Here is a 17,635-nt window from a genome sequence, read left to right on the forward strand (position 1 = left end):
TGATACTTTTAAACATGGAACTAAACATGTGAGGTACCTATGCCTAAATGTATGTAATTGAATAATGATGATCATTTGACATAGATATGAAAATCCTAGATTGATTTGATATATTTTGTGAAGGATGTCTAGTGAAAGTATACATGGTGAATGGACTATTGGAGTGAAGTTAAAAAACTAAAATTTTAAGGAGGAGGTTTAACTCTATTTTTTACATTTAGTTATGCTTAACCACATATGCAATGCATAGAGAGGGTGGCTGTAGGGGGATCTACCTCTCAATTAAGAAAGATGAGAAGAGAGTACTAAGTTATTATTAAAATAATGCTACCTGCAAAGGTTGCAACTTCAAGAAGTATTGAATGTTCTGTTGTTTGTATTTAAAAAACTATGGTTGACGATTTACACTCCAATACAATAGATCAGTTTTTTCTTGCAATTGCTTGTTGTAGAGTGTCATTGTATCGATCTTTGTTTGAGATCATTTGTAGGGTGATGAGCTCCATGATGCAAGCAAGTATTTTCATGAAGGGTTGTTTTGCTCAATGTGAAAGAACTAAAGACAAATTCTGCCTATGTGGATAATTTCTAGTGAGGAAAATGAAGATTTATTTGTGAAAGCTATACGGGGACAAATATAGACATAGTTTTAGGAGAAGGATAAAAATGGGATGTTAAAACATGAGAGAGAGAGAGAGAGAGAGAGAGAGAGAGAGAGAGAGAGAGAGAGAGAGAGAGAGAGAGAGAGAGATCTAAAGGGGGGGAGAAAGAATACACACACACAAATACATACATACATACATACACACACATGGTGTATGTATGTATGCATGTATATATGTATGTAGAGAGAGAGAGAGATGGAGAGAGAGGGAGAGAGAGAGAGAGAGAGAGAGAGAGAGAGAGAGAGAGAGAGAGAGAGAGAGAGAGAGAGAGAGAGAGAGAGAGAGAGAGAGATCTAAAGGGGGGGAGAAAGAATACACACACACAAATACATACATACATGCATACACACACATGGTGTATGTATGTATGCATGTATATATGTATGTAGAGAGAGAGAGAGATGGAGAGAGAGAGAGAGAGAGAGAGAGAGAGAGAGAGAGAGAGAGAGAGAGAGTGTGTGTGTGTGTGTGTGTGAGGGAGCTAGATTTCTATAGCACTATTTCATAGAAAGAGAGAGAGAGAAAAGGAGAGACTCTCCGATGGCTACTAGAGTTTTCCTCTTTTAGCCAATTCCTCATGATTGACATAGTAGATTGAGTTTTCTCTAGCCCCCACCACCCCTTGTGTAACATCCTTTTTGTGGGGGAGATCTTAATCTCATCTAACACTTCTACTACCCCACCTAAACCTAGTGTAACCCAACCCTAAGTAGGGATCTAAACTGTTGAATAGTATGAGAGATACGATGCAGTTACACAACTTATCTTTAGATAGCATGCTAATGGAGTATTCAACTTAATATATATTGACGCAATGACAAGAGGAAATTGGAAATCTTATCTTGAAACTATATTGTGTATGATTTCAAATTAAATTCACGGTTTATCCACTTGATACTGCCTCTTTTGGAAACTATATCGAGTTGAACCTTTGTTTTCATTCATTTTCCTTATTTATTGACCCTATGAAACATAGAAAATTATATTGCAACGTTTTTTACTTTGGCATTGAGATCTACAATCATGTTAGGTATGGGGTTTAGATGTAATTATCCATGTATTTAAATTATCAAAAGTTAAGCTATTAGTTGTATAGTGGGACATGCCTAACAATGTTGCAATATACTAAATTTATCTTGATATATGCCGCTTGCACCTATTGTTTTGATTGAGATGCAATTTTCTACTTAGGTTTTTAGTTTTATGATTTAACCTTTTGGTTGTATAATAATGTTTGTCATTCCATTTAAAAGATCCCAATTACTTCCTGAATCAAATGACACATTTCACCAAAAATATCAATTTCAAATGCAAGTTATTACCCCAAGTAGTACAACTAATGAGACAATTGAAGTTGGTTTATACTCATGATATATTAGATTGGCAAAGCTCCCTACTTTGCAAAGTCCTAGGGAGAGCAACCCTAAAGGAAATATTGGTGCGCAGATCGGACGCAGGTAGCTCACGTAGTGAATTCCCAAAGGTCCCCAAGAACAAAGCACTCTACTTTTTAGCACAAAAACCAATGTAAAAACAAGCACGACATGAGACAAGAGACAAATTGGGTTGAATCTCCCCCATGCCTTCTGTGAGCGCTTCACAAAGCATGTATTTAATGTATATTTCCAATCTTTTTGCTCAAAAATAGCCCAATTACAAAAATATGACAAGTTTTTAGCTTTTGAGTTTGCTTTCTACCAAAAATAAGAAAATAAAGCTAATGGACGGTGCCCAAAGAGTCTGGCACGCCCAATCTCAATGTCCAAATAAAAATAACATATCCAGGCGCATAAGCGCATACAAAATAATAATAAAAAATCGATGTCTCTATAGACATAATCAAAATATAGGCGTGGCGCCTATCAAAATATAGTCCAAAGGTCGAAAACCCGCTAGACTCCAATGCTTTCCTCCGCACTGCTGCTATCTCTACACATCAACTGAAGCATTCACAATCGTTAGTAAAATAACACAATTAAACCGACAAAAGTGAATACCTAGCAGTCTTCAGCTACATAAATAAATCAACTGGTTAGAAATAAATCCTAATCTTAATTTATTATGAGTGCGTACTCTAAACTCATAAACGTTTATTAATTTAATATGCATTTTGCGGAATCACCCGCTATGGAATCACCCATGTACACACTAAATTAATGAAACGCCCGAAAAGGACAGGCGTCCCCATCAACTTCTCGCACAAAGAATCCTCTTTGCGTATGAGCCCCGGTCATCTAAGTTTACGGAATCCACCGTAAAACCTCACGGAATCCACCGTGGAATATGCCTCCTGGCATCATACCCCCGGGGTGGGATAGCAATTGACCTCAATTGCTATTAGCTCAATGTGGAGCTAACAGAGTGGGGAAAGCATTTAGGTCTCTAGCGTGCATCCATTGTGCTTCTTCTACAGGATGGTTCTTAAATTTCACGAGATATCTAGAATACCTTCGGCCAGTTCTAGTGGTCATGTAGTCAGTATCTATAATGGCTTCTGGTTCAAGTAGTTCTGTCTCTTCTTCTAGTAAAGGTGGGTTTTCATATACAGGGTGGATAGGTAATTGTCCTCTAAATGGTCTCAATAAACTAATATGAAAGGTATTATGAATTTTCCAATGAGATGGCAATTCTAACTTGAATGCATTGTCATTAATTTTATGAATGATTCTAAATGGTCCGTAGAATCTAGGGGCTAATTTGACAACTGGATGTCTATCTACACTTTGCAGTCTACGCTTTTCTATTCTAAGCCAAACATAATCATCAACTTTGAAATTCATGGCTTGTCTTTTCTTGTTGGCTTGTTTGGTATATGATTGTTGGGCTTTAGCAATCATATCCTTTACTTCATCAAAAATAGTGTTATGCATAACAGCAATATCATCGGCACTTTGTATTCTATTAGACAAAGATGCAACAGGTGTAGATAATCTATGTCCATAAATAACTTCAAAAGGTGCTTTCTTTGTAGATGTGTGCAGTGTATTGTTGTATGCAAACTGTAATAAATGTAAGTGAGTATCCCATGTCTGAGGTTTAGAGATAGTGTATGCACGTAAAAGATCTAAAATAGTGCTATTTGTGGCTTCTGTTTGTCCATTTGTTTCTGGATGAAATGCAGATGAGAAATCAATCTTTGTGCCTAGATTTGCAAACAGTGTAATCCAAAAATTATTACAAAATCTAGAATCTCTATCTGAAATAATCACTTTCGGCAATCCATGGTTAGTAAAAACAGTTTTCAAAAATAACTGTGCTGCTTGTGATGCTGTTAAAGTTTTCTTACATGCAATGAAATATGCTTGCTTACTAAATCTATCTACAATTGTCCAAATCATGTCATGGTTAGATTTAGTATTTGGTAAGCCAGTAATGAAATCCATAGATATATGTTCCCAAGGTTTAGATGGAATAGATAAAGGCATTAATAACCCATACTGTTTACCATGATGTCTCTTTATTCTTTGACAAATCAGACATTCAGAAACAAAATTAGACACATCTGCATCCATATGCGGCCAATAAAAATCTTCAGTTAACATGCGTAATGTAGAAATGATACCTCTATGACCTTGATATGGGGGACAATGAATTTCATTTAAAACAAAAGATCGGAATGGAATAGTAACACACAGTCTCTTTTCAAAGAACATGAATCCATCATTATATGACAATGAATCAACAGGAATGAAATTATTTTGAACTAATTTTTGCCAATCAGAATGAAAAGTAATATCCTGGTGATATGTATCTTTCATAGCAATCAAAGAATCAAAAGATATGATAGAAATGTTATGAATTGCAGGTCTTCTACTCAATGCATCAGCAACTACATTTTCTTTTCCAGGTTGGTATTGAATGATAGGATGAAAACTTTGAATGAATGAAGCCCATTTGATATGGCGGTCAGAAATTTGAGGTTGGCTAAGTAGATGTCTAATGCTTTGCTGGTCGGTCTTTATCATGAATTCTGAACCCATTAAATAATGCTTCCATTGTTTTAATGCTTGTACAACTGCTAAGAGTTCCTTGTCATAGGTGGAATATTTGAGCTCAGAGGGTTTCAGCTTAGAACTAGAATATGCTATTGGATGGTTATCTTGCATTAACACGGCTCCTATTCCTGATCCGCTAGCATCTGTCACAACTAGAAAGAATGGTCTATTAAAGTCAGGCAATTGTAGGACAAGGGCATTGGTCAATGCACGTTTAAGTAATTCAAAGGATTTCTGCTGGTTTTCAGTCCATTGATAAACAATGCCTTTCTTAAGAAGTTTGGTCAGTGGTAAAGCAAGTAATGAGAAATTACGTACAAACTTCCTATAGAAACTAGCAAGACCAAGGAATGAGCGTAATTCATGTACATTTTTAGGAATAGGCCAATGCAATATTGCGTCAATTTTCTTAGGATCAACTTTTATTCCTTCTTTTGATACAATATGACCTAGATATTCTATTTCTGTCTTAAAGAATTCACTCTTGTCAGGATTTGCAAACAATTGATTTTCTTTCAGTAATTGAAAAACTAATGATAAATGCTCATAATGCTCTTTTTCACTTTGACTGAACACTAAAATATCATCAAAGAAAACAATCACACAATATTGATATTTTAGAAAAATACGGTTCATCATTCTACTGAAAGTGGCAGGTGCATTAGTTAATCCGAATGGCATAACTAAGAATTCGTAATGGCCAAACTGTGTCCTGAATGCAGTCTTAAATATGTCGGATCTATCTAGCCTCACCTGATGATATCCAGACTTAAGGTCAATTTTACTAAATATAGAAGATCCTTGCAGTTTGTCCATAAGGTCATCAACTCTAGGTATAGGATACCTATTCTTTACAGTGATCTTGTTTAATGCTCCGTAGTCAATACACATCCGATAAGTATTATTCTTTTTCTTGACTAAGAGCACAGGTGCACCGAATGGAGAACTGCTAGGTCGAATTAAACCTCTATTTAGTAATTCTTCTACTTGAGTCTGGATTTCTTTTTGCTCTATTTGATTGTGCCTATATGGGGCTTTGCAAGGTGGTTGTGTGCCAGGTATTAGGTCAATCTTATGGTCTTCTGGACGTGATGGAGGTAAACCTGGTGGTAGGTCTTCTGCAAAACAGTCCTTAAAATATGCAAGAAATTCCTTATGCCTAGGGTGCATATGAGTTTCTTTTGCGTGCAATTCATTCACCCAAATGAGATATGATTTAGTATTCTTGCGTAGTGCACGTTTTGCTTGAGTATGCGAAAGTAGTGGAAACATATGAGATGCATGCATACCAAATAAGGTAATAGATTTTCCTTGAAAATTAATATTCATTGTGTGCGTAGAATAATCTATATTGGGATTATGTTGGTGTCTCCATGGCATTCCTAGAATAATGTCGCTAGACTGTAATGGGACAACTAAGAAATTTCTTCTTTCAATATATGGACCAATTTGAATTTCTAAATTTTGAACTTCTTGTGTGCCATTGTACCTAGTGCCTAAAAATGCAGCTTTTATGCGATAATGCGTAGGTACTGTATGCAATTTCAATTCCTTTACCAATTTTGCTGAAATAAAATCATGCGTACTACCGTCATCATGCAATATAATTCTTTCTTTTCCATGCACCATACATTTCATAGTCAACAATGAATGTGAAGTAGGCATACCTGGTAAAGTGTCGGAAGTAGTAGTAGGATCATCTTCTTCTTCAGTGAAATCCGGCATATCCTCATGCTCGTCTTCGTCCATAGCTCCAAGGTAGTTGATATGTGCTGATGGCTTCTTTGAATGACAATTTGCTGCGAGATGGCCTGGCTGGTGACACTTGTAGCATACGATGGGCTTGGCTTTGGTCACATTATTTGCAATGGCTGGGAGTCTGGGTATATTTGGATTTGCTTGTTGGATAGACTTAGGATTTGGATTGATAGTGGATGGTAATGCGGGTGGTTTAGGCCAATTCTTGCGGAAAGATGGTGATGAGAAACGACCTGGATTAAACCTTCTGAAATTTGAATTGAATTGTTTAGATCCATAATTACCGTTTGCTTGGAATGGCTGTGGTCGTCGATCTCTTCCACGTAACTTATCTTCAGTGTCGTGAGCTAAGGAGATGGCATCTTCAAGGGTAGCAGGCTTGAACATATTCACCTCAGCGTAGTAATGTCCAAGAAGTCCAGACATGTACTTCCGCTTATGTATCGTCTCTGGTACGTCTTCAAGCATGCGTAGCTGTAGGAGTGCATTCCAAAAACGCTCTGTATACTGTGGAATAGGCTCACGATCGCGTTGTTGAAGTAAATCCCATTGCTTGATAGCCTTCTCATGAAATTGCGGTGGAAGGAAATTTTGCATGAACTTCTTCTTGAAATCTTCCCATGTAGCAGGACATTCTATGCTCTTGCGGACGACAGTCCACCAAAGTGATGCTCTGTCTATCAGATGATTAGTAACACACTTGATTTTATCTTTCTCAGGATAAGTTTCCTCATGGAAATAGTCATCAAACTGGCTAATGAATGATAAAACAGTCTTTCCTTCTCTTATGCCATTGAAAGTGCGAAACTTGAAACTTCGTTTACTTATCTTGGATTCCTTGCGAATGGTTTGTGCTTCAAGAGTGGCATCGATGGTACGGCGTATCAAATCTTCAGCTTGAGGTTCTTCTTTGTCAGTGGACGCTCCTTGTAGCTTTGTCAATTGCGCTTGCAAGGCTTGCCTAGCTCTTCGCTCTTCTTCCAATTGCAGCATGATAAGATCCAGCTTTTGTTCCATGGTAGGCTCGGGTAGATCGTCTTCAGCCATAGGATCATCCATATGTGGGGTAGTCATCCTGTAAAACTCAACAAACCTTTCTCACTCAAAATCAGTTAGCGGGATGAGCGTAGCTCAAATTTGGGGTTACAAGGCTATGTATTTTTGGGTATTTTCTTCTTCAATTTTCAGAAATTCTGAAATATTTCTGTCTCTGTTTGCTGAAAGTACTTCAACGAACTTGCAGATAGGTAGAACAGCTTGCTGCGAACAACTTTCCAGTTCAGAGTTTTTGCAAACGAACAAGTCTTCTATGAGTTTTAAGCACTAGTCAGTTCTGATTTAGTCTGACTTGCAGAGTTGCAGACTTAACAGACTTGCAGGGTTGTGAACTTGCTGAACTTAGCCGACTTGCAGAACTTGCAGGACTTGATTAGTGTCGACTTGCGAAACTTGACTTCTGAAGTGCGTGACCGAGAGTTTACAGACTTCTCTGTCTTGTCTGCCCAGTAGAACTTGCAGAGTATAGAAGGATTTAAGCTTAATTAGTTAAGCTTAAGGCTTAATAATAAGAAGAAGGCCGCCGTTTTTTTCTGATCGTGGGGGGGGGGGCCGTTTTTGATTCCGCGCGATTTTCAGGATGCTCCTCCTCTTGCCTCGATTCGACGTTTTGAAGCTAATAAGCTTCTTAAGCTTAAAACTAAGCTTTTTTAATGAAGAAATAGATATGGCTCTTACTGGTTTATCACGACTTGTTCATGAAGATGAGGGAGTGGTCCTCCACCGACAGAGAGTGGTCCTTCGCGATCTGACAGTGGAAATAGGGGTTCTTGATCGCCAGAAGTCTGTCTGTATCGACGGTTCGCGACGAGATTGACTGTAGAGGCCGTTTGTTCCTGGAGCTCCGCCTTCGCCCGAGATTGGTAGCGATTGGAAGCCCTTGATCTCTGCTCCGCTCTGATACCACTGGTGCGCAGATCGGACGCAGGTAGCTCACGTAGTGAATTCCCAAAGGTCCCCAAGAACAAAGCACTCTACTTTTTAGCACAAAAACCAATGTAAAAACAAGCACGACATGAGACAAGAGACAAATTGGGTTGAATCTCCCCCATGCCTTCTGTGAGCGCTTCACAAAGCATGTATTTAATGTATATTTCCAATCTTTTTGCTAAAAAATAGCCCAATTACAAAAATATGACAAGTTTTTAGCTTTTGAGTTTGCTTTCTACCAAAAATAAGAAAATAAAGCTAATGGATGGTGCCCAAAGAGTCTGGCACGCCCAATCTCAATGTCCAAATAAAAATAACATATCCAGGCGCATAAGCGCATACAAAATAATAATAAAAAATCAATGTCTCTATAGACATAATCAAAATATAGGCGTGGCGCCTATCAAAATATAGTCCAAAGGTCGAAAACCCGCTAGACTCCAATGCTTTCCTCCGCACTGCTGCTATCTCTACACATCAACTGAAGCATTCACAATCGTTAGTAAAATAACACAATTAAACCGACAAAAGTGAATACCTAGCAGTCTTCAGCTACATAAATAAATCAACTGGTTAGAAATAAATCCTAACCTTAATTTATTATGAGTGCACACTCTAAACTCATAAACGTTTATTAATTTAATATGCATTTTGCGGAATCACCCGCTATGGAATCACCCATGTACACACTAAATTAATGAAACGCCCGAAAAGGACAGGCGTCCCCATCAACTTCTCGCACAAAGAATCCTCTTTGCGTATGAGCCCCGGTCATCTAAGTTTACGGAATCCACCGTAAAACCTCACGGAATCCACCGTGGAATATGCCTCCTGGCATCAAATATAGATTCAACTAATTGAAAAAATATAATGCTAATTCCGAGTAGTAATAGTGGGATTGACATATTCTATAAAAAGTATAAAATTTATACATTGCAAAGAAGATAGAGGATATATATTTCACATCAATAGTCAAGTTCTCAATTTTCTTAAGGCTCCCTTAAGCATCGTCATGTTCATGATATCTACCAAGGCATCCCAAGTCTCTAGTACTCCATCTCCATGAAAGGTGTCATTACATCTACTTGCTTCACTATCCCATTTCACAAGCTCCAAGTTGGTTGCCAATGAATTCCACTTGAACATCCAATAGTGCATGGCCAAGCACATCCTCTATATATTGGTTAAATGAGCAAAAATTTTCTTCAATGACATTAAATATGGGTAAATGGAAAATAAATTTCTTGCTCATTGAAAAGAAAAATATTGTATTGGAGGTGTGATCTCATGCATGTTAGTTAATGGTCACCATGAAGGGCATTTCTTGCATTATGAGTGAATGGAAGTAGAGATGTGAAAGGCTGGTGCACAAAAGTGGGGGTGTTAAAAATCTTGGTTAAATTACAATTAAAGACCTAGATTAACTTTTACTTCTAAGCACCCCTTTTAATGCTAACTTAGACATGAATTTGATGTGAAGTTCTTCATGTCTATTTTTACATGCTTTTACATGTGATGGTAAATGTTAAACATCCCAATGTGCTAAAATCAAGCATTTCAAAAAGGTAAAAAGATTTAAAGAGATTAGTAGACTAAGAGTGAATAGGTAGAGAGAGTAGAGTAGAGTAAAGTAGTTTATTATCGTCCACAGAAGGCCAAATTATGACCCATGGGACCTTTCCAGTAGAGAGAGGGAGAGGGAGAGGGAGAGGGAGAGGGAGAGGAAGCTAATATAAGTTGTTGGAGCTCATACTTAAGGCCATGGAGAGACCCCTCTTCTCAAGATGCTGGAGACACCACTCATCTTAAAACATCCAAGGTTTGCTTCGTTTCCATTCCCTTTAGAATTCTATGGTTTGCATACATTTACTTTAGTGATTTAAACCTTGTTTGTTTTTCTTGAATGATTTGGATCCATGCTATTGTTCATTATTTACGATTGTTAATTTGTATTACTCTATCCTTGCATAAGGGAATTGCTTGTGTGTTAAACGACTATGCCATGAAGTGAGTTGGGAGAGAGAAGATTGTTGAATGGGAGAGAAAGACTACAAGAAGAGAGAGAGAGAGAGAGAGAGAGAGAGAGAGAGAGAGAGAGAGAGAGAGAGAGAGAGAGAGATTATTGGGAGAGAGACTACAAGAAGCTCTCTCTCTCTCTCTCTTCTTAGACTACAAGAAGAGACAGGGACAGAGAGAGTAGAGAGAAGTGTGAGAAACACTAGAAGAAGAGAGAGAAACATAGGAAAGAAAATATGTCAGCCATGAAAGTTGTGAAGTGAGAGATGAAGCAAGAAAGACTTATACTTATGTGAAAACTGGGTGCAAAATGATTAGTACCTTTACCTGTTATACCTACCTCTATGTACCCTATTTCATATATCTTACATTCCATCCCCACTCGAAAGAAGTTTTTTTGTCCTCAAAAACATTGGTGGACTATTTACAATGGCTAAATGTAAAGGAGGTCAAAGTACTACTCTATTACAAGTGGCTATAAAAATAGGAAAATCATTAGTATGTACAAAATAATAGATGGAATCAGAAGTGGAAAACTAAATAGACCATGTGGGCATCCATGAAAAATGATAAAATTGAGAACTAGACCACCATAACTCCACGAAAAGGCACCTACAAATAATTCGCAGCTTGCTATCTACTACAGAACTTGTTGTAGTAAAACTAAGTTATCTTTTGAAGGGCATATCCAAATCAAACATGCTATGAGTCAAAAGTAAGCTCATTGGACGTACTTTCAGTCAATATAGGTGTTGCTTCTCTGTAATCAAATCAAAATTGAAACTAAGCCAAAATAGTAAGCTCTCCACAAACTATTTGCACTAGAACAAGAGATAAAATTACTAGTTTTATGCCAAATAAACCTTTGAAAGATAAAGATTTGGACCCGAATATGGATTTTGGCCCAGTGAACATGCAAAATCCATCCCATAACCTCATGGATCATGAGATGTACTATCATGATAATGATCAAGAATGGATAGTTCTTGGGTTTTTCCAAAGGCAAGCCTCCATTTCACTCTCTAATGCATTATACAAGCTTTGTTTGCACCATTAGAGATATTGACCATTTTAGGAGAGAGTAACACTTTCTTTATGCTCTAAGGGGTTGATGTGTGCTACTTTGACCATGATGATAGCATGGTTAGTGTCATTCTCCTTATAAAACATAAGTCAAATATAAACCAAAGTTAGAAAAATTGGCAATAAACTATCAATAGTTATTATATTTATCTTAGGCCAATATGTTTAACTTGTGCATAGAACAAAGGCAACACCAATTCTTTTAATGAAACACTGAAGTATGGTAAAGATGTGGAATAGACATATCATGTTCATGACTTATATTGGTGCTCTTAGTCGTGCAAGTTTTTATCCCATTTTAATATTAAGCTCAATTCTTAATAAACTCCACCTACTAAAATTTGAAGCATACACGTATAAATAAACATGATCTTCTTTCATATTTATGTTGTTTCACTATTTACAAATTATGGGTTAGATTTTCCAAATATTAACTTTTATTATAAATTTTGTCAAGTAATTTTCTTGTGTGGAAATATTTAACTATATCAAGAATTAGAAATTGTGCTAAATTTCATATATAAACATTCAATCATATAATCACTAACTTATAAAGTATTCTGTTTTGACTGGTTAAGACTAACTTTTAGTAATTTCAAATGTAGATTTTTTATCATATCACTAACTTATACTATATAATGCTTTTACTAGTTACTTTTTGTAAGTATCTAGAACACTTCTTTTCTTTTTATTTACATGAGAAAGTGTTTCGCCTTCCTTTGCCATTGCTTGCATGTGGATTTGTGGACGCTCAATCGATGCTTTAATAAAACCTAGGTTTACGATAATCCCATCTTTAAATCTTGAAAGTCACCGCTAGAACTAAATTTGAGAGCTGAGGAAATCTTCAAAATTTGAAAGTTTTACAATGAATACTACCTAGAGCTGAGGAAATCTTCAAAATTTGAAAGTTTTACAATGAATACTACCTTGTAATATAGAAATGGTATTATCTCTTAAGAGTTTTTATTAGAAGGGTTTATTTTACCACTTGGGAGAGAAGCATTTTTTCAAGGAGTGGCGCGGTAACAAGGTTGCGCGTCGATAGCATAGTACATAGCCTAATGTGGACGTGCCGTAGGCCTATACGATATGCTACGGAACGGTGAACCTTTCACTGGCCAGACAGGCGTCCTAACAAAGCACAAAGAGAGGAAGAAAAGAAGAGGGGACCGGGGGTGCATGCCGTGCTGCCATGCTACCGTGCTAGCTGCACTCATCACTAACTCACCCATCAGACTTTTGCAGGCTGCAGTCCCGGCCCCCGCCTTTTCTTATATTATAAGTCCCCCTCCACACACGGTCGTTTGTGTCCCATAACCACCGCCCTGAGTCCTTATCTGCAGGTGTCGAGGTGGAGCTTCTGGTATTGATCTCTTTTTACTCTATCTGCAGTCAGCCATTAGGCAATTAGCTTAAGCCATAACCTCCCTGCTAGAGCAATTGAAACTAATTATCTGATTACGGTGGCGGCCCGGTGCTTATAATCTTACAGCATAATCTTTCTCCTAGTGCTTTTATCCGAGCTATTGAAACTTAGCGTTGCTAATTGTGTTACAGCAATAGTCTTTCTGCCAGTTGCTATATCGCAGAAATTGAAACTACTGGCTCATTAGTTAGCGTAATATGTAAGGGGCCTTATTAATATCTTACTGCGGCTGGTGCTTAATATCTTATGGTATAATCTTTCTCCTAGCTAGTTCCATGATATGCGAGCAATTGAAAATTAGTGTTTTACAGAGGCTGGTGCTAATTATGTTACAGCGATACAGTCTTTCTCCTTACTCTGTATCGTAGCAATTGAAGTCTACTAGCTCATTAGTCGACGTACTAATAAGCTTGCTCCTGACATGGCTGACTATCATTTGCAGCTAATGATCAATATGGCGTCATCATTGTGGACGGCGGCGCAGCTGGTGAGTGTACTGAGGTTAATAATGTACAGTGGGATGATAATGATGATGTCTCAACGTCTGGAGTCTGAAGCAAGTGCGGCGGTGGGCGCAGCTGCTTGGAGCAGCGGGCATGCGACGTTCTATGGGGGAAGCGATGCGTCAGGCACGATGGGTAGGTTGGACTAGTATTCATATGATCACAATGGAGGCGAATGAGCTGATGATATTATATAGCTGGATCGCTCGTTGGAATTGCAATGTCGTGATGTATGATATAGATAATTGGGCTGTTACTAAGAGAATATGGTATGTACATACATACGGTACAATACGTGTACTGTGTGATTGTGCAATATGTATACATATGATGATTGACTAGGTGGGGCGTGCGGCTACGGGAACCTGTATAGCAGCGGGTATGGGACAGCGACGGCGGCCCTGAGCGCGGCGCTGTTCGAAGGGGGAATGGCGTGCGGGGCGTGCTTCGAGGTGCGCTGCGACCGCGCCCGTGACCCGCGCTGGTGCCTGCCGGGCGCCCCAGCCGTCGTCATCTCCGCCACCAACTTCTGCCCGCCCAACTACGCCCTTCCCAACAACAATGGCGGCTGGTGCAACCCTCCTCTCCCCCACTTCGACATGGCTCAGCCCGTCTTCCAGCGCATCGCCCTCTACAAGGCTGGAATCGTCCCCATCATCTACAGAAGGTAAACTTGCTCATCCCCCCCCCCCCTCTCTCTCACGCTCTCTCTACCCGTCAAGGGGTGTTTTCCCTTTTCAACCCACGCAACACTCTCTCCAAGTATAACCAAGCGTGTTCAAGCGCACACACTGTATGCGTATATGTATGTATGTATGTATGCATAATGTATGTGTGTGTATAATCAAGCGTGTTCAATCGCAGACACTGTATGCGTATATGTATGTATATGTATGTGCGTGGTTAGTAAAAGTTACTAAATTCTCAAGTGTGTATGTGTGCGTGTGGGGTTAGTAAGAGTTTCTAAATTCTCAAGTTGAGTCCATCTTTGTTTAAAACTTGGATATTCACACACACACAAGAGACAACTATCCAAATACCCTTATTAATCATTGTATGAATGCTAATGGCCTTCTTAAGAACTTAACCATGCTTCACCTTTGCCAGTCCACTCAATAACATCTCTTTGTCCATCTCCAACATGTCTCCAAAAATGGACTAATTAACTTTTCCAAATGATTAGAGAATTTAACAAAAAAGACAACAACTCTACAAAGAGAAGGCTATCCAATTAAATAACAAATATGACTAAATGTCTTGGTTGTCCATGTGCATGTTGGAAAAGGCTTAGCTTTGTAATCTATTGAAGAAGACACTAACATGGGTTGGGCTTTAGCGAAATTGGACTGAGATTAGAAGAACCTCCCATTATCCATGATGCTTCATTTCACTTTCATTATAGAGTCTAAGAAAGTGACATTAAGATGACTACATACATACACATAGATTTTAAAAATATAAAATTGAGTTAGCCTTAATGTCAATACATAGAAGAAGCAATCTCAATACATACCTAAAAGGGCTACTTCCAATACAAAGGGACTTATGGAAGGGTACATAAATCTATGATGAATTGTATTCCTACTTTGGAAAGGGTTACTTCTACTACAAAGAAGCTGATACAAAGGTATGTAGAATTCAAAGCTCAGAGACAACTTTGTAAATGCTTCTCAAAACTAGGTGTAGTAAAAAGTCTTTGTTTCATGACCTCGTATGTTTAAAACATTGATTAGAAAATTCATATATTGGGTATCCTTCCAAGGTAGAATCTACTTATAAGCACCTCCCGTTGTGGATAAAAACAAGATAGTTTTGAACAACTACTCGGAGTTGTTTTCTACAAACACAATTATCATGGCTAGAAGTTAACTGTTAACCAATGCTAAGTAAAGAAGCAACTTAAGTTTTGGCACTTCTAAAATCTCTAAAGGGCAGTACTTTTTATTTAATACATGGCTTCGTTTCTGGTCTTTGGACAACATCTATATGACTTTGTACATCTACGCATGCTTGATAATATCTTGCTTCAAACTTGGATTCCCTAAATATTCTTAAATTGTATTGCTACATGCTGCTTTGCTTTGTGATTGTGCTGGTGTACACCCTTTGTCTTACTTTTAGGGTTTCTTATCTCTATGTCTTGAAAAAGTGTAGCATTGATCTATAAGTTTCATCCATTACACTCAAAGGTTATTTGCGAGCTTTGTGATGCTACACCAATAATTTTTCTGCACAAGCATGTTGTGCATTTGTACACTTTGATATGGTACTCCCAATACTTAAGGGACTTGAGAAAGAAACAAACGTCAACTCTACAAGTACATCCCATGTGCACTAAATGTACATTATATAAACGTTTCCATTGGATTGCCATCATACCCCATTTCTCTTAAAATTTGATTTTCATTATTAAGAGCGAGGCCCTATCTATTCTTTGGAGACTAAGAACCAAAGTCTTAAGCTTCAAAGTTGTTAATCAAAAGCTTAATTGTGCTTATTGAGCATGAGAAACAAATACTAGCTTACTTACACTATTTTTTGTATTGCCAAGTTGTTTTGGCACATTTGAGTGTACATATTGAGACATCTTATTCTCTTCAAATTAGAAAAAGGAAATATAGTTATCCATAAAATAGATGTATCTCTAAGTGGTGTACATTATGTTCCAAATACCAATGTAATCTATCCCATATTAAGGTGTAATGTATACTTATCACATGTCAAAGTAAAGCAAAATGATGATCCCACACTAATATTCATTGTGTGTGCAGGATAGCATGTACAAAAAAGGGTGGTATTCACTTTACAATTAATGGCCATCCATATTTCAATCTAGTCTTAGTAACCAATGTGGGAGGGGCAGGTGCTATACACTTGGTATGGATAAAAGGATCCAACACTAGATGGCAACCCATGCAAAGGAATTGGGGACAAAACTGGCAAAATAATATGAACTTGGTTGGTGAATCCCTCTCCTTTCGTGTCACAACAAGTGATGGCAAGATGCTTACATCCTACAATGTGGCACCATCCAATTGGCAATTTGGTCAAACCTTTAGTGGGGAACAATTCTAACCACAATTGTGATCATAAGAACAAATTACTACTTGTCCTAAGAATAGAAAGCCAATGAATTGGGTGACACCTAGAATTTAAGGCCACCCACTCCTATCACCTATTATGATTCAATATGCATATAGCCATCATGGAAAAGTGTAATGAATGTGCATGATATTACATGTGCATCTCTCCTTTGATTGTATAAACAAAATAAGAGAAATGTATTTATATGAAAAAAGTACCATATTTTGCAACTTAATTTCAATTGCATAAGGTTAACTCAATTCATTTGTCATTATGCAAAAGCTACTTGTGATGGTAAGTGAAAGCTCAATATCACATCTTTATGTTTGAAAGGCTGCCACTTTATAGGCTCAACCATGTACAATGTTATTTAAAGATAAGTTCCAACGTGTATTTTATGAGTTTTGATGTTATAAACATTCATACAAACTATAATAGCTCTTCTCACATCAAAAGATGTACCTTAGATGTAAGACTCCTTTTTGTTATAAAAAGCATTCAATTGACCAATCTTTCTTATCTAAAATAGTTAGATAAGAAATATTTACTTGATAACACATCCACTTTTTCTTATCTAAAATAGTTAGAAACCTTGGATGTGTCACTCCATGTAGATAAGTAAAACAATTGAATGTAAATGTACATCTAGTACCTTGAAAAAGGAGAAAATCTAATAACTAGAAAAGAAGGAACTTGAAGCTCCATAAGAAATTTTTGAAGTGTGATTACAAAAGGCTATATAAACTCTCATATAGATTTGCACATTGTTCATGTATTTATGTACAATGGTGTGTATGTGAACATGTATACACAGATCAATGTGGAGCCTATGTGTAAACCTATACATTTGTGTACATATGTATAGTATAGATGTAGGTATGTAAATATATATTTATATATATACCTATAAGGTTGTTTGTGCAATACTTCTACAAGGGATTGAACTTGTAGAAAACCATATAAGATGGATTTTATCAAAAGCTAAAAAAATAATTCGCACATAAATCTATAGCCAAGCTTAGGCACAAGTAAAGGAACCCACTTCTAACTTACATGTGCTTTTCAAATAACAAGCACAATTTTAAATGCCTTCGATTGAAATTTTCATAGGACATT

At 37.4% G+C, this 17,635-nt stretch overlaps 1 protein-coding gene across 2 annotated transcripts; it reads left to right on the top strand.

The window, feature by feature from the left end:
• Positions 1–12,751: 12,751 nt before the first annotated feature.
• LOC148026492 (expansin-A10-like) lies at positions 12,752–16,748 on the top strand. 2 transcript variants are annotated; one of them, XM_087690932.1, is made up of 4 exons: positions 12,752–12,869; positions 13,375–13,570; positions 13,778–14,102; positions 16,207–16,748. In XM_087690932.1, exons 2-4 carry the CDS (start codon positions 13,378–13,380, stop codon positions 16,508–16,510), a joined length of 822 nt encoding a protein of 273 aa, XP_087547058.1. In that variant the 5' UTR covers positions 12,752–12,869; positions 13,375–13,377; the 3' UTR covers positions 16,511–16,748. The 2 variants fall into 2 exon arrangements, with proteins under 2 accessions (XP_087547058.1, XP_087547056.1); XM_087690930.1 differs by lacking the exon at positions 12,752–12,869 and adding an exon at positions 12,920–13,181.
• The last annotated feature ends 887 nt before the right edge of the window (positions 16,749–17,635 follow it).

This window comes from Lygodium microphyllum, chromosome 13 (genome assembly GCF_053477565.2).
Source record: "Lygodium microphyllum isolate KBCC chromosome 13, Lygodium_microphyllum_v1.1.10, whole genome shotgun sequence".
Taxonomy (NCBI): Eukaryota; Viridiplantae; Streptophyta; class Polypodiopsida; order Schizaeales; family Lygodiaceae; genus Lygodium; species Lygodium microphyllum.

Coding starts and splice junctions, on each gene's coding strand:
- LOC148026492 (XM_087690930.1), top strand. Junction 13,571..13,777: donor CGATGCGTCAGGCACGATGG/GTAGGTTGGACT, acceptor ATGATTGACTAG/GTGGGGCGTGCGGCTACGGG. Junction 14,103..16,206: donor GTCCCCATCATCTACAGAAG/GTAAACTTGCTC, acceptor TTGTGTGTGCAG/GATAGCATGTACAAAAAAGG.